Source organism: Pelodiscus sinensis, chromosome 3, assembly GCF_052426305.1.
Source record: "Pelodiscus sinensis isolate ZL-2025 chromosome 3, ASM5242630v1, whole genome shotgun sequence".
NCBI classification, from domain to species: Eukaryota; Metazoa; Chordata; order Testudines; family Trionychidae; genus Pelodiscus; species Pelodiscus sinensis.
The window spans coordinates 1,562,477-1,585,979 of record NC_143054.1 but is presented as its reverse complement, the minus strand read 5'-3'; the positions used below and the strand labels follow the sequence as shown (position 1 = coordinate 1,585,979).

At 44.6% G+C, this 23,503-nt stretch overlaps 1 protein-coding gene across 11 annotated transcripts in view; it reads right to left on the bottom strand.

The window, feature by feature from the left end:
- The window catches only part of DTNB (dystrobrevin beta), a 321,996-nt gene that overhangs the window by 277,625 nt on the left and 20,868 nt on the right, over positions 1-23,503 (bottom strand). For all 11 annotated transcript variants that reach the window (XM_075923216.2, XM_075923210.2, XM_075923214.2 and 8 more), the window contains one exon: positions 18,971-19,051. In XM_075923216.2, the coding sequence (XP_075779331.1) occupies positions 18,971-19,051 (81 nt within the window). The remainder of the gene's footprint in view (positions 1-18,970; positions 19,052-23,503) is intronic.

Below are 23,503 nucleotides of genomic sequence, written 5' to 3'. Positions count from 1 at the left end.
CAGGTAGTTGAAGGCTGCTACCACTGTCAAAGGACTGGACACATTACCTCCCAAGTTAATGAATATTTCAGATCGTACCCAAATACATGTTTACAGCCAATTCTTAACAACAATATTGAAATGTATTAAAAAAAGGGTGAGTGTATTGGTTAAAAGATCAGTATACAGACAGACATGAGTACAGGTCTGAGATCAGATTCACAGTAGTAGAGATGATGAGATTTGTAGTTGCAAACAGTTCTTTCAGAATTAGTCCATAGGTTACAGTCCAATGTTCATATTCAGGGTGATCCAAATGGAACTGGAAAGCTCAATCTTAAGACTTAATCATTCTTCGCATGAAGCATTCAACAGGACTGAGATAAACGAATCAGGACCCCATACATCTTTACCAGTTCCAGGCCTTCTGTCAGCATGGAGTCCTCAGGCCAACAATATAGAATCATGGAGACCCTGAAGTGGATCTATTTCCTACATCACTGATAATTAGCTACATGGATTAACATAAGGTAATTTATCCATTAAGCAGTTTGTAATAAACTTTAAAGGGGCATAGACAATGACATTATTTCACGCACAAAGTCGTCTAATTAATATTTCCTTTTGATTACTGAATCAATAGCTATAGTGATGGACAGGGACTGTCTGTTCACATGGTTAACATCTAAGAACACAGACAATTAGCATCACATCTTATTTCCTAGCAATACAGGCTTGCATTTCAAAGTTCTAGCCCAGGGCAGCCAAATTGCTCACAGAAATGCAGCTCTTTAGGGTTACCATATGTCCAGTTTTTCCCAGACATGTCATCGTTTGCCCATGTTAAACTACCATCCATCCAGCTTTTTTAAAATACAAAAAAATGTCTGGGATTTAGGGCGGGGGTGACAGCATCTGCCTTTAAGGTAACATTTGACTGTCTTTTGGAGCCGGGTGCCTGGACAGTTCATGGCTGCTCTGCGCGCACATCCCAGAGCCTGGGTGAGACCCAGGGTGTTAAAAGAATCTGGGGCTACCCAGCTCTAGAGGAAGGGAGGGCATTGGGTTAGAGCGGGGGAGGGGGGCTGCCTGGCTCTGGAGGAGGGGTATGTGCACTGGGTTAGAGCAAGGGGCTGGGGGTGCCTGAGTCTGGGGGAGGGTGGGTGCATTGGGTTACACAGGGGGCTGGGGATGCCTGGCTCTGGGAGAGGGGTATGTGCATTGGGTTAGAGCGGGGGTGGGGGGGTGCCTAGTTCTGGGGGAAGGGTGGGTGCACTGGATTAGAGAAGGGAGGTTGGGGTACCTTAAAGATAGATATATAAACAAATATATATGTGATTTATAGATATATAAAATAAATATCTAATACATAGCTCTTTGCACTACTATTCACAGCTATTTTGGCTCTTGGTCTCTTAACTGGTTGGCCACCCCTGTTCTAGCCTACCTAGCATAGAAGAGCCCTAATTACCATTCACATATTTTTCTAACATGTCCCTCTTGGCCATTTATCCTGCAAGCTACTTACCCCTTTCTATTGACCCTTTTTGACACTTTGTAAAAGATTCACTTCAATTATATCACTGGTAGCAGCAATGACTCCATAATCATATTCTAATCAGATGTCTCAGAACCCAAAGTGGGTCTCAATTTCATTTTAATGGGACTGCAAGGGCTGACAGACTTGCTGGGGCTGAATCCAAAGCCAGAGCCCCACTGCCTGGGATCTGGGACCAAGGCCAAAGCCAAAATCTGAGTGCTTCTGCCCTGGGCCCGCCTTGGCTCAAGTTACAGACCTTGGGCTTCCACTCTGGTCCCACCACCTGCGGAAGTGGGGCCTGGTCCTTGGTACTTCTGCTCGCGGTGGCAAGACCTGGGGAGGCGGAGTCTTCAGTCTCCCCGCCTGGGGTCACGTAATCATTCTTGCTGTCAGGAGGACACAGTGCAATGAAGTTTGAGAATGCCTGGTCTAACGCACGTAAAAGGATGAGATCATGACAAATAAGAGTTACTTATGTTAAGGGTTTGTAGTGGCCCTTAAAAATACTAGCATTCTCTCAACTTTTGGGTTGAGGAAATGGAAATAAAGAAAATATGATTAACTAGGCACCAAGTGCAGTAAATAATTCACTTTTTAGTTCAGTATAAATAAATGTGTAGATTGTAGTTAAAGAGAAATATACTAAACAAGATGAAAAGAAAACCTTAAGAAGAAAGTGCTCTGGCCATGAAATCTTGTCTTAAAGTCAGGAGGCAGGTTCTGCACTAAAACTCTCTCCTCTGGTTTCAGCTAAGGTACAATAACCAGCAATGAGATGACTTGTTTGTTATAGTGTGTAAAAACAACATTGTCCAGGTGTTCTTTCCCATTGTTTTTACTTACTTTGCTAGAGTTGTATCATGATGGGAAGGTATCTTCTGGGCTTGAACTAGTTGTGAGTATGTGGACCAAGGCTTCTGACTGTATTGTTGCTACCATACAGAATACAGGCATATATGCGCACTTATGTGTGTACATTAAGTGTAATCAACACAACATGGTGTTTGAACTAATAAAGGAGTGCATGTACGGAAAATGAGTCATGATAAATGTTAATAAAACCAATAGGAAAATAATTTCCAACACACAAGGAAAAATTGTTTTCAGGAAGGAAGGAGTTCTTTGTCGGTATTTCACTTCAGAAACAGTGTTATACAACAGAAAAAGAAGTTGTGTCTTTTTGAATGACTAATACAGATTTGGAATTTTCTAAGCTCTTGAAGGAGAAATGAAAAATAAATCTTTAAAGCATTTTTCTGTTAAGTTTTGTCAGTTATATCTACACTGGCATTCATACTTGATCACAGGACATGTGCATGCTTGTGCATGCTCTCCATACCGATTCTAAGTGTCCACATAAGTCCACATACCAGGAGGAAGAGCAGATGCTATTTGGACACAAACAGAATGCTAGGTATGTGTGTTTGGACACATCCACACTGATAATTAGTGTTCTCATTGCAGTGGTGGTGTCCCAGGGCTCTGTGCAAACAGGCAGACACTCTAGAAAGTGCTTTGCTCTGTGTTTCTGATACTGTTCCCAGCCTTCACAGATCTCTCAACTGCAGTTCCTTATTATGTCAGCCCTCACTGCTGGATGGAAGACAGAACAATGACACAATGATGTGGGGTTCTGCTCCTCCTCCTTATTACAGGACAAACCACTATGCAGTTCAGCACGATAGGTGGAATTTGGCCAAAAATGTGATGGTGAATTACAAATAATGTAGCTCATATAGTGAAAGGCACGACTGACACATTATAAAGCCAGAAGTGGCTTTAGAACAAGAAACTTCTGAATGATAAAACGGACCTTTATGGAGCCAAAAGAGGAATTTACACCAAATCTCCAGGACCAGAGCATTTAGGCTGCATGTTCTGTTGCACCAACAACTAACAACTTCTCTATGCACAGAGCACTAACTGCATTTCCCCATCATGTGCATGGATACTTAGGACTTCAGATATTTCTGAAAGGAGGAAGAAGGATATGGACAGAGAAAAGAACTTGCAGCATAATGGCACCAGAAAGTTACACTTCTTCAGTTCACATGCTGTGAATCATGGGGACCGATCCCAAAGCTAAAAGTTCATTGTACTTGGGACACAAATCAAGAAAACAATAACATCTATTAAAAGTGCTACATGGAATGGGTTACTAATACATTGTAAAAAGGAAATGTAAACAAACAGCATTTAAAATATAATGGGACTGAATGCATGAACACCAGCCAAATGTCAATGACTTGGAACCAGTCTTTTTGCCTTCCCCCTGACAAAGAGGGGAACAGCAAAGGGGAAATTATTCTTTGGAAGAACCAGGAACAGCTTCTGCACAGGAGCTGGTGGTAAGCAGTTGGTAGGTTTCAGGGGCCCCTGCAGGTTCATCTTTCTCCTCCTGGATGTTTCATGTATCTCCTGGAAAAGGGGTTTTGGGTACCAGTAGAGGGTGTGGTCCTAGCAATCTTGGAAGCACCATGGTCTCCTTCTGGTCACTTGGAGGTTAGGTCCTCTGGGTGGCAGCTGGAGAAAGAGGTAGCCGTGGTTGTTAACAGACATGTGCAGAGGCAACAGGAGCATGTAGACCCTAAACACATACGACCACCAGCTCTTTGAGTGTCTCCTATGGCTTGCCTCTTGTTCCATGAACCAGTTCACCAGTACTCTGTCTTACTGGGGAGCCCAATCCTCTCGTGCCCTGAAGAACTCTGCCTGCTCCTTATTCCTCCTGCCCGTCCTTCTGAGGAGCTATTCCAGGATCCTTCTCCATCTGTCTCTGGGGTGCAGTGCCTGCCCTCCTGACAAAAACGATTCCCTCTCAGAAGATCTTTGCCAATACAAAGACAAAGCATTTTCCCACTTTGGAAGAAGCTGAGACAGCCCCTTTACATAAATAACTTTGCTACAGAAGGCCATAGTTCATCATTCCATTAATGCAACTATTAGATTATCCATGTTTCTCACACAACTCCTTTGTATGAGAGATGTAAGAAACTAATCGACTACCCAATAAGCGTAGGGTTACCGGGCAGTGGAGTCACTACTTGACTAGTCGCTTCCCCCCACTTTGCTGCCTCTGTATCAGAGGCACCAGGGGGGGAGGGAGGAGAACAGGAGCTGGTGCTGGGGGGAGCTGGCTCTGTGGCAGGAGGACAGGGGAGGCAGAGGCACAGCAGGGAAATGGTGCGAGTGGAGACCGAAGCAGCTCTTGTACATTTCAAAGGGAGAGGCACAGTGGGATAGCGAGTGCCCCCCTTATCGACTAGTCGATGGAAATTCCATCGACTACTCAATTAGCTGATTAATCGAAATGTAACATCCCTACTTTGTATCCCAGGAAGAAGAGCAGAGGCTACATATGGAGAAGAAAAACGTACAGGCTGAAAATCTCTTAACCGGGACCAGAGAGTCCCAGTGGAGGGCTAGTGCCAGGGAGCCCTTCAAGCTGGCAGGGCAGCAGGAGCCATGTGTGGCAGGGGTGCTTCCCGGCACTGCTGCGGGAACCCACCGTGCAGCAGCAGAAGCCTGGCACAGAGGCTATGGGGCTTCCCAGAGCGGCAGCAGGAACCTGGAGCGCAGAAGCAGTGAGGCTCCCAGGTACTGCAGCAGGAGTTTGATAAGCGCACAGGTGACAGGGCTGCCTGGTGCAGCAGCGGGAGCCGGCGAGCAGAGGCAGCGAGGATCCCAGTGTGCAGAGGTGATAGGGCAGCGGGGAGGCCAGTGAGAGGGGGCAGCCAGGTGGGAGGGCAACAGTAGGTCCAGGGCTGGAGTGGACTGGTGGCAGGGGGGCCAGAAATGACCACCCTTGGTCTGGCAAAATCCTTCATCCAGGCCGGGTGCCAGACCAGGGAGGTTTTAAAATATTTCAATTTTTCATAGGTGTCTCAGAGCAGAGGGACAGGGGAGGAGGGGAACAGTTCCTTTCGGAGGCTATATCATCATTATATAATTTCTTCTTTAAAGGCTGGCCAGCTTGTGAATAGGAACCAGAACACAAGAGAGATGGTTTGCAGGCCCGTGGAGAAGATCCAGAATCTATGCAAAAGACTTTTCCGCTAACGGTCACCCCTCTAGATATTGCTGAATGGAGGGATCTGGATAGCTCTGAAGGTGGACCAAGCAGATTTGCTGCACTGCCCCTGAACCTCAAAACCCAGCTGGAGTTTCCGCTATACCAGACATCTGATGAAATATACAGGAAGCAATTCAACGGAAACTGACTATATTCTCTGATGTAAGCAGTGAGCAGCAGCATCCACACTCTTAGCATCACCAGAAAATCCCGCCCCGGGCCAAACAGCAGTGAAATGAATAAGGAAAGAAAGATGCTGTAACTGAATTTCCTTGCCTGAAATTTCAGACCAGCACCAGAAGCACCTCACTTCTCCACTGCAAAGGGACACCATGCTGAGTTTATCCACCTGCCAGATGGATTCTTCTCTCTCTCTCCCCCCCCCCCCATTTCCTTCCGCTTGCGCAGCATGCCTGTGTGTGTGCGAGGCGAGATGCCACAGACAGGGACAGGACAAACTCTGCAATCTTCCAAGGGAGAAAGTACTGCTGGGCCTACCTTTCTCTGAAAGAGTTCCCTTCCTCTTCCATAGCCCTCCCCTTCCACCTCAAACCTTGCACCAGTGTCCCTCTAAGCTGTGCAGCAGCACCACCCCACAGGTGATCCTTCAGCCCCGCCCAGTGCCTCTGCCTTGCACCTGTTCCCCATAGCTCAGATTGGCAAGAGGGTGGTAAGATTGGCTGCATGATAAAGGTAATGTAATCCTCCAAGGGGTGAAAGACAATTGTTATTATCTAGATAAAAACATCATTTTTGACAATTTTTACAATTGTCCTATACTCAACCAGGAACTTGGTAAATCCACCTGCTCCCTTTCCCTAGCTCACGCAGCCCCAGGATCACTGCTGCTGACTGTTCACAGAGAAACACACACATGGGGCAAAGTGATTTTTCTCTGACAATCTGTTTTTAAGACATGGCTTAAGGTACTACTATGCTCATCAGAAACCATTTATTGACAGCAGTGTCTTGCAAGGGTGAGCAAAGTAGGGACAGGGCTTAAAACCAACAATGGAACACCAAAGCAAGAGGGAATGTGAACAGGGAGAGCAGGAGTCCATTGTAACTTACCAGCCTCAGGTCCTGCTTCTGGCTGCATCCCACGATCCTCCTCAGGTTTGCCAGGGAGGATAAAGAGGAGATTTTTCAACCAGCTCCTCCAGGTAAAGGTGCAAAAGATACATGTGCCTCATCCTCTGGGTCTTCTGGGGCACCCTCCACAGTCCCCTGCTGCCTCCTCACCCTGGCCCTCACCAGCATTCCATTGGACAATGACATACTAACAAAATGCACAAATGCTTTTATACCAATGCCAGAAGTCTATACATTAAGATGACTGAACTAGTATGCCTGGCATTAAATGAGGATATCCATGTAATAAGCGTCATGGAAACACGGTGGAATAAAAACAATAAGATCCAGTAATACCAGGGTACAAAATACATAGGAATGACATAGTACAGTAGACTTCCGATAATCCGGAACCTATGGGACAAGGCGGTGCTGGATTATCAGATATGACGGGCTATCAGGAGGTACTATATGCTGGTTATATATATACTGTATACATTATATACTGCATATAAAGTGTTCCTAACCCTTTTTATTGTACATACTGTACACACTATACTGTAATGTTTTAGTTTTTTAAACCTTTTTTACCCTTCTTGCTCAGTTCAGCTGCTGGTGCTGTTACCTTGTGATTCATTTTTTGCCGAAGTTCACTCACTAGGCTCTTGCCATTTTGATGCCGGACTATCAGGAGTGCCGGATTATTGGATGCTGAACTATTGGAGTTTTACTGTAGGTCATACTGGTGGGGAAGTGGCATTACATAAGAGAAAGAGCAGCAACAAAGTAAAAATCTTAATTACACTATTGCATGGCATCTCTGCACAGACATACTGTGATTAACAGTAAGGTACAGCAGATGGGATATACTATGTATGACAGGATGGCGATAGTCTCTGCTAAGTACTCAGGGTTATTAGAGAGACTACAAAAAACAAAGCCTAATAAAAATGGGGAAGTTCACCTATCCCTATACTGACTGGGATGCAGAAATAAAATTTCTAGACAAATGACTGCTTGGGGCATCATGTTCTGGAACACACAGAGGGAGAAGCAATTTTTTTATTTGGTCCTATGTGCAACACAGGATCTGGTCAAGAAGCAAATGTAGCAGTCAAAAGGTAGAATGCCTGCAGACTGCATGGAGACTATATAAAAACACTGTAGTAGATATCACACTAAACATAATCCCCAAATTTAAAAAACCAGCAAAAGGACCAAAGTTTGCCACCATAGCTAAACAGCAAAGATAATAAGGTGTTCAGAAGCAAAACATCATCCCTTCAAAATTGAAAGTCAAATCCTAGTGAGGAAAATAGAAAGAAGGATAAACTCTGACAAGTCATGTGTGAAAGTATAATGATAAAGGCCACGCAAGAAGTTGAAGAACTACGCTCTACGAATACATACAGCAAAATTCATGTAAGTGTATCCACAACAGGAAGCTTGCCAATCAGGCAGTAGAGCAGTGGTCTCCAAGCTTTCTATGAGTGAGATCACTTTTTGAATGTAACTGCAATCCAAGATCTACCAGAAACCCAAATACCCTGGCCCCGCCTCCTTTGTGCCCCTTCTCTGAGGCCACGCCTCAGGATACAAAGCAGGAGAGGAGGCACCTTGACATCAGCGCCCTCCTCCCCTTCCCCTGAACAGCAAGCAGGAGGCTCCTGATGGGACAGATCCAAGGCAAAGGGTAGGAGATGTGCAACAGTGGGGGGAGGGGCAGCTGAAGTGTCGGCACTTGATAATAGCCACTTGGCCAAACCCGTCAGAATCACCTGTCAGAGGCTCCAAGATCTACCAGTAGATCCCGATCGACTGCTTGGTGACCACTGCAGTAGAGTTGCTAGACCACGGAAAGGGATAAAGAAGCACTTGAGGAAGACAGTGCTGCTGCAGGGATGGCAAATGAATGCTTTGCATCTTTCTTCACTGCAGAGGCTAAGGGAAAGAACTGCACACCCAAGCCAGTCTTCTTAGGTGACAAATGGGAGGAACTGTCCCAGACTGAGATGTCAACAGAGGATGTTTCAGAACAAACTGATTAATTAAATAGCAGTAAGTTCAGAAGGAACTCAGTCACAATACTGCAGAGTGAATAACTCAGGCATGTAACCTACAATTTCAATCAGTTTCCATTCCAGAAGCTCCAGCGGAGGATAGCTAAAATCACTTATAACACTGATTTTAAAAAAGTTTCAGACGCAATCGTGGCAATTACAGGCCAATAAACATAACGTCTGTTCCAGACAAACTAGCTGAAATTACAGTAAAGAACAGAATTATCAGACAAACACACATGATACTGGGGAAGAGCTAATATAGACTTTATACAAGTAGATCTATTAGAACTCTTTGAGGGAGTGCACAAGGGTGATCCAATGGATCCAGTGTATTTGGACTTCCAGCAAGTCTTTAACACAGTCCCTCACCAAAGGCTCTTATGCAAAGTCATCAACCATAGGATAAGAGGAAAGGTCCTCTTATGGATAAGCAACTGGTTAAAAGACAGGAAACAAAGGTAGGAGTAAATGATCAGTTTTCAGAATGGAGAAAGGTAAATAGAAGGTCCCCCACAGAGCTGTATTAGGACCTATGCTGTTCAATATGGTCTGGAAAAAAAGTAAAAAAGTAAGGCACCACAATTTGCAGGCAATACAAAATTACCGAAGATAGTTAAAGCCAAGGCCTAACACCCACCCCCCGCCCCCCAAAAAAAAACACACACACGCACACACAAAACCCCAGGAAGCATTAGAAATGGAATTATCACCAAAAAAAGAGTTAAGATTATTAGGAGCACAGAACAGCTTTCATACAAGAAGAGAGATTAAAAAGACCGTGACTGTCTGTCATAATCAGGAGTGCTGACCAGCACCTGGTGACTAAGGGGTTAATTCTGTCCCTAGCCAGGTATCTGGTCAGCCAACAATAATGCAGGTAGGGATTTCAAACTGGGACAGAGGAATTTTTTAGTTTTCCCTCCTTTGTCTGAGTCAGAGCATTGTCTTCCAAGTAACAGGGGGGTGGGAGGCACGTCTCTCTCCAAGAAAAAACTTCTCACAATGTGTAAGTAGGGCAAAGTTTAGATAGTTGGTCAGGTTTTATTGTGTTCTGGTTTGGGAAACTGGAATTGATGTCTGAGCTGTTACAAGTGGTTTCTCTCTCTCTCTCTCTTTTGTAATGGAAGCTTTCTAATCCAGAGACTTTTTTTTCCCTGAGCAACTAAATCAATTGGTGGCTCTTTTTCATCTAGCCACTTTATTATACTTGCAACTGTAGTTTTGTTTTGGTAATAAAAGTTGGTTTCTTTTTTTAATTAACTGATATTGGTTCATTGTTGTGCCCTGGAAGGTCAGTCTGTTTGACTGAGGGGTCAGCTATCACGGACTGCACCTTGTTTTTCCTCTTGTCTCTTTCTCGAGCTCTTTTGGAGAAAAGAGCTTGGGGTGCCCCTGAGGTTTGAGGGAGGAGGTTTCCCAAGTGATCTCTTCCCTGGTTTTCTTGGAATTACTTGGGTGATGGCAGCGGATATTCCCCAAAGTCCAGGGCCACATCTAGACTGGCATGATTTTCCGCAAATGCTTTTAACGGAAAAGTTTTTCAGTTAAAAGCATTTGCGGAAAAGAGCATCTAGATTGGCACGGACACTTTTCCGCAAAAGCACTTTTTGTGGAAAAGCATCCGTGCCAATCTAGACGCAGTTTTGCACAAGAAAGCCCCAATCGCCATTTTCGTGATCGGGACTTTTTTCTGCAAAACAATACCACGTTGTCTACACTGGCCCTCTTGCGCAAAAGCATTTGCATAAGAGGGCTTTTGCCCAAATGGGAGCAGCATAGTATTTCCGCAAGAACACTGATAATCTTACATAAGATCGTCAGCGTTCTTGTGGAAATTCAAGTGGTCAGTGTAGACAGCTGGCAAGTTTTTCTGCAAAATCAGCTGCTTTTGCGGAAAAACTTGCCAGTCTAGACGCAGCCAAGGTGTTCGGATTTTTGAGGGAGTTTTTTGTACCAAAGCCTGTGGAGACAAGGTTTTGGGGTGCTTTTGTGAGCCCCCACTTCTGCATTTGTTGTGCCATCTTAGAAAAGGCAATTAAGGGGAAAGATATGCAAGAGGTCCCTAAAATCATGAACAGTGTGGAGAAAGTGATGAGAAGTCTTCTTTAACTCTTTCACATAACAAGCCAGGGGTCAGCAAGTGAAATTAATAGGCAGCAGGCTTTAAACAATGGTAAGGAAGGACTTCTTCACACAACACAGTCAAGCTTTCAAACTCATTGCCAGGGGATGCTGAGAAGGCCAAAAGTGTAACTGGGTTAAAAAAAGAAGTATATAAGTTATTATAGTTATTATTATTATTATAGACTTTAAGGTCAGAAGGGACCATTATGATCATCTAGTCTAACCCCCTGCACAGTGCAGGCCACAGAATCTCGCCCACCCCTCTTAGAATAATCCTCTCACCTATGTCTCAGATATTGAAGCCTTCAAATACTTTGAAGGCCCCAACATGCAGAGAGTCCTTCAGCTGTGATCTGTGCCCAATGCTACAGAGGAAGGCGAAAAACCTCCAGGGCCTCTGCCAATCTACCCTGGAGGAAAATTCCTTCCTGACCCCAAATATGGCGATCAGCTAAACCCTGAGCATGGGGGCAAGACTCACCAGCCAGACACCCAGAAAGTTCCCTATAGCAACTCCTATCATCCCTCCATTGACCTATTTCCAACTGGTAATGAATGGTCAATTAGTTACCAAGATCATGTTATTTCATCCAACCATCCCCTTATCATAGAATCAGAACTGGAAGAGACCTCAGAAGGTCGTCAAGTCCAGCCCTCCGCTCTAGGCAGGACCAATCCCATCTAAATCAACCCGGCCAGGGCTTTGTCAAGCCGAGACTTAAACACCTCTAGGGATGGAGACTCCACTACTTCCCTAGGTAACCCATTCCAATGCTTCACTACCCTCCTAGTAAAATAGTTTTTCCTAATATCCAATCTGGACCTCTCCCACCACAACTTGAGACCATTGCTCCTTGTTCTGCCATCTGTCACTACTGAGAACAGCCTCTCTCCATCCTCTTTGGAACCTCCCTTCAGGAAGTTGAAGGCTGCTATCAAGTCCCCCCTCACTCTTCGCTTCTGCAGACTAAACAGACCCAAGTCCCTCAGCCTCTCCTCGTAGGTCATATGCTCCAGCCCCCTAATCATTTTGGTTGCCCTCCGCTGGACCCTCTCCAATGCATCCGCATCCTTTTTGTAGTGGGGGGCCCAGAACTGGACACAGTACTCCAGATGTGGCCTCACCAAAGCCGAATAAAGGGGAATAATGACATCTCTGGATCTGCTGGCAATGCTCCTCTTAATGCAGCCTAATATGCCATTAGCCTTCTTGGCTACAAGGGCACACTGTTGACTCATATCGAGCTTCTCATCCACTGTAACCCCCAGGTCCTTTTCTGCAGAACTACTACTTAACAGGTTGGTCCCCAGCCTGTAACTATGCTTGGGATTCTTCCGTCCCAAGTGCAGGACTCTACACTTGTCTTTGTTGAATCTCATGAGATTTCTAGTGGCCCAATCCTCCAATTTGTCTAAGTCACTCTGGACCCTATCTCTGCCCTTAAGCGTATCTACCTCTCCCCCTAGCTTAGTGTCATCTGCAAACTTGCTGAGGGTGCAATCTATCCCCTCATCCAGGTCATTAATAAAGATATTGAACAAAACCGGTCCTAGAACAGAACCTTGGGGCACTCCACTAGAAACCGACCGCCATCCTGACATCGAACCGTTGATCACTACCCGCTGGGCCCGGCCTTCTAGCCATCTTTCTATCCATCTTACCGTCCATTTATCCAATCCGCATTCCCTTAACTTGCTGGCAAGAATATTGTGGGAGACCGTATCAAAAGCCTTGCTAAAGTCAAGGTATATAACATCCACTGACTTTCCCATGTCCACTGAGCCAGTTACCTCATCATAGAAGCTAATCAGATTGGTCAAGCACGACTTGCCCTTTGTGAATCCATGCTGACTATTCCTGATCACTTTCCTCTCATTCAAGTGTCTCAAAATGGATTCCTTTAGGATCCCTTCCATGATTTTTCCAGGAACCGAGGTAAGACTGACCGGCCTATAGTTCCCTGGATCGTCCTTCTTCCCTTTTTTGAAGATGGGCACTACATTTGCCTTTTTCCAATCATCCGGGATTTCGCCCGATCTCCACGACTTTTCAAAGATAATGGCCAAAGGCTCCTCAATGACGTTTGCCAACTCCTTCAGTACCCTTGGGTGCATTAAGTCTGGACCCATGGATTTGTGTACGTTTAGTTTTTCTAAATAGTTCCTAACCTGTTCTTTACCCACCAAGGGCTGTCCTATCCAAGTTAATGAAGGATAGGTCCTTCAATGGCTATTAATCAAGATGACCAGGTATGCAATCCCATACTTCAGTTATCCCAGTCATCCACTCCCAGCAGCCAGAAGTGGATGACAGTGGATGGACCACTTAATAAACTGCCCTATTCTGTTCATTTTTAAGCCTCTCACAGTGTTGGTCTAAATGGACCACTATGGCCTTTCCCACGAGTGATCAGTAATGTGGGCAAGGGAAGGCAGAGCCTTCCTAAAATTGACTATACGACCAACTACCTAATGCTGGGGCCACCGCCAAGGAAGGCAGCCCGGCTTTCCCCGCCTGCCAGGGAGGCATCGAGCCACTGTGTGGCAGCCCAGATTTCCCTGCCCGTAGGCATCGAGCCACTACATGGCAGCCCGGCTTTCCCAACCACTGGGGAGGCATCGAGTTGCTGCGTGGCAACCAGCTGCCAGAGAGGGATGGGGCCGCAGCTCGGCAGCCTGGCTTCTCTGGCCACTGAGGAGAGCTGGGCCAGGGCCACAGCATGGCAGCTGCAGCTCTCCACGGGGACCAGAAGGATCAGGCTGGGAGTGGGCATGGCCTCAGATGGAAGTGGCAGGGCCTTGAGTGGAAGGGGCGGGGCGGGGCTGGGCTTGCCTTCCCCAGCTGGCCTTTCACCAGATACCTGTGGCCTTTCCTATGTTCTTATGATTATTCTAGCCTAAAGTGGTTGATGCGTTCCTGGAACTGGCCAGAGTCAGCTCACTGTCCATCTGATCCAGCCTTTGTAAAATGTCCTGTTCCTTCTACTTTGGGCAAAGTTGTGGAGGACACTGTACCCTAAACATTCGTTAATCTGCATCCAAATGTTCTTGGTGAGCCAAGTGACTGCTCTCAAAGTAGAAGCCACATTTACCTACATTGATTAAAATGATATAGCAGAAATCTGTTCTGAGACAGTCAACATAGCTCACTATCATTGGTGAAAATGAGTACGAGTTGAGAGGAAAAGCATTCACAATAAGGAGTCCAGTGGCACTTTAATTTATTAGGGCATAAGCTTCGTGAGCTGCAACTTCCTCACATGACGAAGAGGAAACAGAGGGAAAAAAGGGGAAAAGGATGCAGAGATGGGACTGTGTAATCAGTGCTAATTAAATCTGAGTGGATGTAGCTCACCACTTGCAGAGGTCAGAAGATGAGAGTATTGGAAGAGGAAATTACCTTTTATAATGCAAGAGCCACTCCATGTGTCTATTTAGAATTTGCATATGTATTCCAGCTCAGCAGATTCTCCTTTCAGTCTGTCTGAGAATGCAACTTGCAACTTTGAAACTGTGTGTCCAGGGAAATTAAAGTGATCCCCCCTGGCTTTTGGATGTTGCCATTCTTAATACCTGGGTCCATTTACTCTTTTGTGTAGAGACAGTCCACTTTGCACGATGTACATGGCAAAGAGGCACTGTTGGCACATATTAGAATAGAACACTGGAAGGGAAGGGATCTCAAGAGGTCATCAAGTCCAATCCCCTGCCCTCACAGCAGGTCCAAGCACAGTCTATATCATCGCTGATAGACTTCTGTCTAACCTGCACTTAAATATCTCCAGTGATGGAGATACCACAACCCCCCTCAGCAATTTATTCCAGTGTTTAACCATCCTGACAGGTAGGAAGTTTTTCCTAATTTCTAAACTAAACCTCCCTTGGTGCAATGTAAGCCCATTGCTTCTTGTCCTGTGCTCAGAGGCAAAGGAGAACAATTTTTCTCCCCCTTCCTTGTAACACCTTTTTAGATGTTTGATAACTGCTATCATGTCACCTCTTCTACATGATGGTATATATTACATTAGCAGAATTGATGGTATAACTGATGTGGTTAGGACCTGTGGTGGTGGTGTTAGGGTAGCATGAGGGATAGGTTCCCAGATTAGAGTTTCTGCAGTAGGGTGCCATGGTGGTGGTATTTGTCTCAGGTTGGGAGGCTGTGTGTAAGCAAGGACTGGCCTGCCTCTCAAGGTCTGTGAAAGCAAGGGATTGTCATCTATAATACGTTGTAGATCCTTGATGATGATTAGGAAAGGTTTTAGCTGGAGGCTGCCAGTAATGGCTAGTGGCATTCTGTTGCTTTCTTTTTTGGGTCTATCTGGTAGTAGGTGACTTGTGGGTATCCACCTGGCTTTATCAATCTCTTTCTTCACTTCTCCAGGTGGGTAGCATAGTTTTAAGAATGCTTGATAGAGATCCTCTAAGCGTTTGTCTCTTCTTGAGGGATTAGAGCAAGCATGGTTGTATTTTAGGGCTTAGCTATAGACAACGGATCATGTGAGGTGTCCTGATTGGAAGCTAGAGATACCTGAAAACGGCTATCATGTCCCCCCTCAGTCTTCTCTTTTGAAATCCTGCTGGAATTATAAAAATGATGGCCTAGTATGGGGGCCATGTGGATACTCATGGCAGTGTCTCTGATCTGAAGGTATAAATCACCCCCAAAACTGAAATGGCTGTGGGCAAGAACAAAGGCATAACATTCAGTAACCAGTTGTGTGTCATTTCCCATTCAATACTCTCATCTTCTCACCACTATTGGAGATGAGCCAAATCCGCTCTGATTTAATTAGCATTGATGTTACATTCCCCTCTCTGTATCCTTCCCCCCCTTATCACTTTTCTTTTCAACATTTGAAAAAATAAAATGAAGCTCATGAAAGCTTATGCTCTAATACTCTAATAAATGTGTTAGTCTTTAAAGTGCCACCAGACTCCTTATTGTTTTTGCTGAAACATACTAACCTCTCTGAAACCATTCAGAGTATTGTGGGACTGGAGTGGATGACTGTTGACACTCAGGACTGGTACAAGCTCCCTGCTCCACACTGCAAACTGGTATGGATATGGGATTATGAGCAAACCTGACACACCCCTTACCCATACCCTAGGCTTGCTAGCATACTCAACCTCCACTCACCTTCAGACACATGTATCTAGGGCTTAACCAAGAATATTAGGGGATTACAGGACAACAAGACACATGGACAGTCACTATTGTAGACATATTCTCACATACTGAATTTTAAATAGTGAATAAAATACACTCTTCTTAGGCCTTGTCTACTCACACAAGTTATAACAGTTTAACTGAAGTTGTGATGTTGCACCAATTTAGGCCTTGTCTATGTTGGGCCACAGTGTGGAATTTGGGGATGTGAACTGAAGAGTGCACCAAAGTGTTGCACACTAAGGCTGTGTCTAGACTGGCCAGTTTTTCCCAGAAAATCAGCCGCTTTTCCAGGAAAACTTGCCAGCTGTCTACACTGGCCGCTTGAATTTCCGCAAAAGCACTGATGATCTCATGTAAGATTGTCAGTGTTTTTGTGGAAATACTATGCTGCTCCCGTTCGGGCAAAAGGGACAGTGTAGACAGCCCAGATTTGTTTTCCGCAAAAAAGCCCTGATCGCGAAAATGGCGATCGGGGCTTATTTGCGGAAAAGCGCGTCTAGATTGGCACGGATTCTTTTCTGCAAAAAGTGCTTTTGCGGAAAAGCGTCCTGCCAATCTAGACGCTCTGTTTCGAAAATGCTTGTAACGGAAAATCATGCCAGTCTAGACATAGCCTAAGGGTATGTCTACACTGCAGAGGAAGATCCAAGCTGCTAATGTAAAAAACAAAAAAAAGACTACCAAGAAAGTGTTTCTGGCTTTATTTATACTTCTCTTATATTTTCCCTTTTAGCTCAATGTTAAGTCAGTCTCATGAGGAATTCTTAAAATAAGATGGTGTTGCATATTTTGATGTTCCTGGATCCTCCTACCACATTGTGAAAAGCTCAAAATGAGTTTTGAATTTGTATCTTCTACACGACAGTACAGTGTAATTTTCATTGAGTCACTTATAAGGTCAAAATAAACGAACTTTAATGATATTTTGTTATGTAAGGCTGTCAATCCATGCCTTTGGTTCTTCTGAACCTATCAATGATGTAACATCACATGACTGTTGAACTTTCCTTCCCCCCCCAATCATCCATTGTCTGCTTTCCAAGATAAATCATGCTACATTTTTTAATGGGACTTAAATACTGGTTTCCATTTTTCAAAATGTATGCTTGTAAATGGGTATAATTTTGTCATTTTTGTGTACAACCTGAAAATAAATTAAGCAGCCTTTCCCTTTCATGCTTGCAAGAATGGAATATATACCACATTTCTAAAATGGTGTAAAAGAAAATCTGAAAACATTATCTATAGAAGAACAAGCTTTATAGTCACCACTGAATTTCTTCCTAGTTGATTACAAATTTGGCTTCATAACTATTTACACTAAGAGCTAACTGGGAAGAAGAGAAGCAAGACCCACCTTCACTTTTTTAAATAGGAATATTTTGATATTTAGCTACCATACCAGAAACCTTGATCTGGAAACTTTCCAAACTTTATCCTTGGGCCATTAGGAATGAAACCATAACAAAAGAGACCACATTGGAAGGTTTACATCACCACTTCAACATACCTATCCTCTACTAGCTATGGGAAAGAGCTGAAAACGCAAGATTTTAACCGTAAAAGCTATACAAATAGCAGCCAAAAATAAAGAGCTTTGAAAAAACCCCAATAAACAATACGTTGGTGGAGGGGAAGTATGTGTCACTCATCTCTATGAATTAAGGGGCAATTGTTGTTCTCGGTACTCAGCCCAAATAAGGAATGAGAAGAGAAAAGAATCCTCTCCCAAACCACACAGCCAATCACTTTTGCTGTTGCTCTAGTAGCCCTTATGGCAAGTGCACCATCCCCCCCATTCAACTGCAACTAGAAAGCCCTGTGAGGAGCTGTGCTTTGCAGCACGCAATATGCACACCTTCTGCACTGTTCCCCAAAGTCATGCACCCCCTTTCCCCACAACTGAACCATGTCAATACTGCTTTATTCAGGGTCAAATTTGTTCTCAAGTCCCCAAATCTATTCTGTTTTGCGCCCATAGTGATTAACACAATGGATTGCAAATATAATGCAAATAACCGAGTTTGAAGAATTAATAAAGCTATCATACATTATCCTAAGGATTGCTTTTATATTAACAAGCTATGAGATCAATGAACTGTGGCAAAGTATGAGAAAACACCAACATACTACACAGCTTAATTCTTTAGACCATATGAGGGATGTTAAAAAGCATTATTTTGTAAATGTGTAACTGCTGAAATTTTCAGTGGTTACACATTAATATGCAGGGGGGAAGCGGCTGAACGGGAGCCAGTGTGCGTGGGGAGCTGACTATTAAGCAGCATGGGAGGAGGGCAGGGAGGGGCAAAAGGCTGTCCGCAAGCACCAGCTCTTGAGGAGCTGCTTACCTTCCCTCCCCTGCCCACTGCTGCTTCTGTATTAGCATCCTGGCTCCCACCTCCCTCCCACTCTTGTGTATATACTGTACAATAAATATTCTTAAGTGAATGTATGATCACCTATTTTACCTAAGATTTCAAGAGTGCAGATAAATACTGCACAAGCCTTAATTATTTAAAATGTCACTTTTATTAATGATTCCATCATTGTTATTTTCTGAAATCTGTTTACAACTAAGTTACAGGAGGGGTAGCTCAGTGGTTTGAGCACTGGCCTGCTAAACCCAGGGTTGGGAGTTCAATCCTTAAGGAGGCCATTTAGGGATTTGGGGCAAAAATTTGTCAGGGATGGGTACTTGGTCCTGCTATGAAGGCAGGGGACTGGACTCGATGACCTTTCAAGGTCCCCTCCAGTTCTAGGAGATAGGCAATCACCATTAATTTAAAAAATTTACAGCAATTGCCAAGATATGAACTTTACTCTTTAAGCTTACATGTATAGTATATTCCAAAATCAAGTATACACACACATATATATATATATATATATAGAGAGAGAGAGAGAGAGAGAGAGAAAGAAATCCAGCTAACGTTATGACTTACGATTACATCTTTTCTGCACAAATCTCAATTTGCAGGCAGTCCGATATGTTGAAAGTCTGATGACATCAAAATTCTGAGCCCCTATAAATCAAAATGAAAAAGCCTATTTACTTTTCAGCCTGTTTTCTTTAACATACATTTCATGTGATAAAGTATTCCCCTTAAGTACATGACTTCATTGCACTAGTTAATCAAATCTAACCTTTGCTATTTTTCAACTGTAAACTCCTCAAGGTATAGAAATTTAGTATGCATATTAGAGATGTTAGATATCAGTTAACTGAATAATTGAGTAATCTCATTAATTCTTATTGGTTACTTGACTATTCTTTAGTCCCCGGGGGCAGGGCTGGCAGCCAGAGGCAGCAACATGAGGTATCAGGCAGCAGCTGGTCCGCGAGGGGAGACAGTTTGAAAACCAGCTCCTCGTGCAGATCAGCTTCCTGCTACCCCACACTTGGGGTGGCAGCAGCCCCTGTCCACAAGGCAACCACAGCTCCCCACGGACAGAGGCTGCTGGGGTGGGGGGGGGGAGAGAGACACAGAGGAAGTAGCAGGCAGGGAAGGCTGCCACGAAGCAGCCTCTGTCTGCGGTGGCCCAGGCTGGCCACGGACAGAGGCTGGTCTGGCAGCTGCCCCTGTCCGTGGGAGTGTCTGAGCTCCCTGCGGACAGGAGCTGCTGCCAAGGACCAGCCGACAGAGGTGGATAGAAGTAGCAGCAGAGGAGGGGCAGGGCAGGTGGCACCACAGTGCCAGCACTGGAGGAACCAGATTTTAAGCTAGCTCCCCCCAGCACTGCTTCCTGCTCCCTCCTCCCCCTGGCTACTGCTGGAACAGAGGCAACAAGGGAGGGGGGAAATGCATGTAGTCAACAAGATTAACCAATAGGCCTAGGCTTATTAGTTAATCGTATAGTCAACAACACAGACATCCCTAATGCACGCTTTTAAAAAAATGTAAGAAAAAGCACATTATAAACTGATGCAATGTTGTGATGGCTGTATTATTCACAACTAGCAAGCTCATAAGTTTATGAAAGCTTATGAAAATAAGACCAAGTGACTAATACTAAAGACTTTCTATTGCCACAAATGTTTATTTGTTCATGATACTTTTTAAAGAGTTTTGAGATTAAAGTAATTTGACTTCACAATGTGAGGCAATAAACACATTTTAAAGTTAGTTTGTGCAAGCTTCAGAGACAAAGCTATTGGAAAAAAATTATTACTGGTACCTATATAGCAACTGGTTCATCAAGATGCATTGTCCATATGTGCATTTCACCTCTGGCGTATGTGCTTCCTGTGCACTCGAATCAGAAGGGATGCCATTATGAGGACAAGGGACCCAGTCCCACCCCTCAAAATTGGCCCTTACTGTAGGTAGGTGGTATAACAGCAGAGCCTTTTCCCCACTGGCATAATGGAGGGGTGGTCAGGCCAAATGTAAGTGGCATTGAAAGCCTGTGTCTTATTGCTCACCCTTATTTTTGCAGTTTTATCTCCCATGGGCACCAGGCACTCCAATCCCCATGGGGAAGAGCATGGAGTACTGGGAACCCCCAGTCTTTTGGAGGGTGAGAGAACTGGATCTGGACTTTTGGTGCCTAGCAGGGAAATGGAGTCACAAGATGTGGTCTGGGTCTTCCAGAACTGCTTGGCTCTTGGTGGGGATGATGTTCTCCCATCCTGACCATGTCTCTGGATAAGAACTCAAATAGGCGTGCAATGCAGAGACTGGTGCAAGGAGAGAACTTGGAGCTGGGTGTGTGGCAATGTTGGGGAAAGAGTACACGGCAGCATACACAGGAGAAAGTGTAGGCCTGGGTGCAAAGACAGCATGACTTAGCTCAGATCAGAGAACTCAGAGCTGGGTGTGGGGATAGTGGCAGCTAGGAAGGAATCAGAGTGTTCAGCAACAGAGGGAGAATGGCCAGGACCTGTCCTTCGGAAAATTCTGGCAGTGCCAGAGATTTTTGGTATCAGTGCTGTTGGAGCACTGCATATGCCTTGCCTGCTATATTTGTAATGGTGGAACTACCTCACCTCTCCTCAGCTCCTTCACACCAGAAACCTGGTAACAACTCAGGCAGTGGGGAAGGAGGGAGGGTGTGGAATACATATACAGACATTTTGAAAAACAGATAACTCGTTTTTCCTCCTTCGAATGTTTGTGAATATATACTAGAATTCTTATTTCAGGTGGTGGAGTCAACCGGAACACGAACTGTAAAACTAATACACCCAAGTGCACAACCAACTTGACATGCCTGAGTAATGTCGCAGTGTCTTGAAACTGTATGTACTGATGATCATATACACAGCTTTGCAAATACCCAGCCTGGGAAATTTATTGAGAAAGCAGCTAAAGTAGCTTTAAACCTAGTAGAATGCATTTTACTCACAGGAGTTTTAAGATAAATCATAACAGGTTTTTATACAAAATGAAATCCATGTTGATATTCACTGAGCATAACTACCTGCCTTTTCATTCTTTTGCATAGACTATACTCTAAATTGTCATACAACTGATATAAAAAGGATCGAATATCTGAACTGGCTACCACTGTGCGTGAGCAGCCCAATTTGCAACATCTAGCGCTGACTGTAGTGATGTGCAAGCTATCATTTGTCCCTCTTGAATGATAGATTTTAAGGTGGGGCAGTTTTGCTCAGGAAGGTGATCCATCAATTCTTCAAGTCTAGAGTAGTCTGAAAAATCCTAATTGGCAAGGATGGCTGAGTAATTAGCTACTCTGAGATGAAGAGTGTACTTACAGCCAACCAGATCAAGTCTTTTTGTGGTCTTTGTCATGTGGGGTTGGCTTGTGCTGAGGCTGCTTATTTTGGTGATGGACAGCATCGACCACTAGGGAGTTTCATTGAGGGTGAGAGAAGAGGAAGTGCACATCCTTGGCTGGGAGGAAATATTTTCTGTCCACAAGCTTACTTGTTGGAGCAACTGAGGCAGGGGTTTGCCACATTCATCTGATGAATACATAATGGACTCATCTCTTTGTAGTGCAATAGCAGATGCTACCGTGGGCTGAAGGATCTGGAGCAGTTTGTGCTGTTTCTCCTGGAATTCCTGACGTGGAATATCCTGGTTAGCGGCCACTCTTTTAAACAGCTCCAGGTCATCGGAAGATGACAGTGCTGCAAGTATCGCAGATTTGTCTGGAGAGGAAGAGGAGTTATCAAGCAGGGAGACGTCTGGGGACTGAGTCTAAGGGTTTTCATCCTGGTCCTGGCAAGTCCTCTTCTTGGACATCGGTGGGAAAAATGCTCAGAGCTGACAGAGGAGATGGCTCTGGCTGAGGTCCAAGGGGCTGCATAATCCCCCCTACTGCTTACCCAGATCACTGCATGGGATAATGAGGCGGTGAGTAAGGCCATGGTTGGAGGGTTGGATCTGAGAAGCGTGGTGAGGGTTGTCATGGTGTGACTGCCATGGTGGCCATCTATGGGTGGTGAGGAATGCTGGGAGAATTTGCTTCTGTGCTCATTAGGTTCACTACGTGCAAAGATTATGGGTGACATCAGGGGATGGCCAGCATTTTACCCCAGTGACTGATTCATGCTAAACAGTGGAGAATGTGGTGCTGATGATACCATTATATCTTTCTCAACAAGACACTGGAGGGTGCTGGTTTAGGTGGGGCTGAAGCCATGCCACAAACAACTATTTTGCACTGTAACCAGCGCAATGCCGGGTGTAACAGACTGTGCCAGAGGTGGAGTCAGATGTTGAGCATTGGACCCAGTGCTGGTGACAGTGCTGAGGTCCGTGCCAAAACAGTCGCTGCTGAGGAAGGCGTGTGTTGGCATGTCTTCGAGTCAGTGCTGGTGTAGACTTGTCTTAGCGTGATGCTGGAAGTGCTGGGCTTATTTCCTTTACTTAACTTAGTTGTCTGCACCAATGGCAAAGATTTTACTGGTGAAACGCTCTTCTTTTGAGACTTTCAGGTGGAGGAGTGCTGCCTGCTTCCCAGAAGTCTTGGAAATCTGGACTTTGTCCTTGGCAGAGGGCTCCTGCTGCGTTCAGTGGGATGGTTGAAGGGACTTATCTAGTAAAGTCATTTTTAAGCAAAGATCCTCATTGTGCCTGGCTCTCGCTATGAGGTTGCTGCAATGTGGGCACTTTGGGCGGATATGAGAGTCCCCTAAACAGTATACACAGGCAAGATGTCCGAAGTGTCACATTTTTTGAAGCCTGGGGAGTCAGGCATTGTAGTGGGCATCTGATCCATAGATCAGTCTTGCTGCTGCTGCTTTTTTTTTTTTTTTTTTTTAGTCAGTCTGTTCTCTGACTTTTCTTCTCTCCCTACTTTTTTTTTTTAATAAACAAAATGGTGGCAACTATATAAAGGAACTAGCTAAGATTCAGTAAGCCAAATGTGAAGGGAAAGCGTGAGGAGAAAAATTATGATTATAATTATGATTATTATTTAAGGGAAACAGGAGACTGAAAAATGGAATTTTAACTGACTGCAACTAACTATATATATTTTTCTATCTATAGAGATGCAAAGAC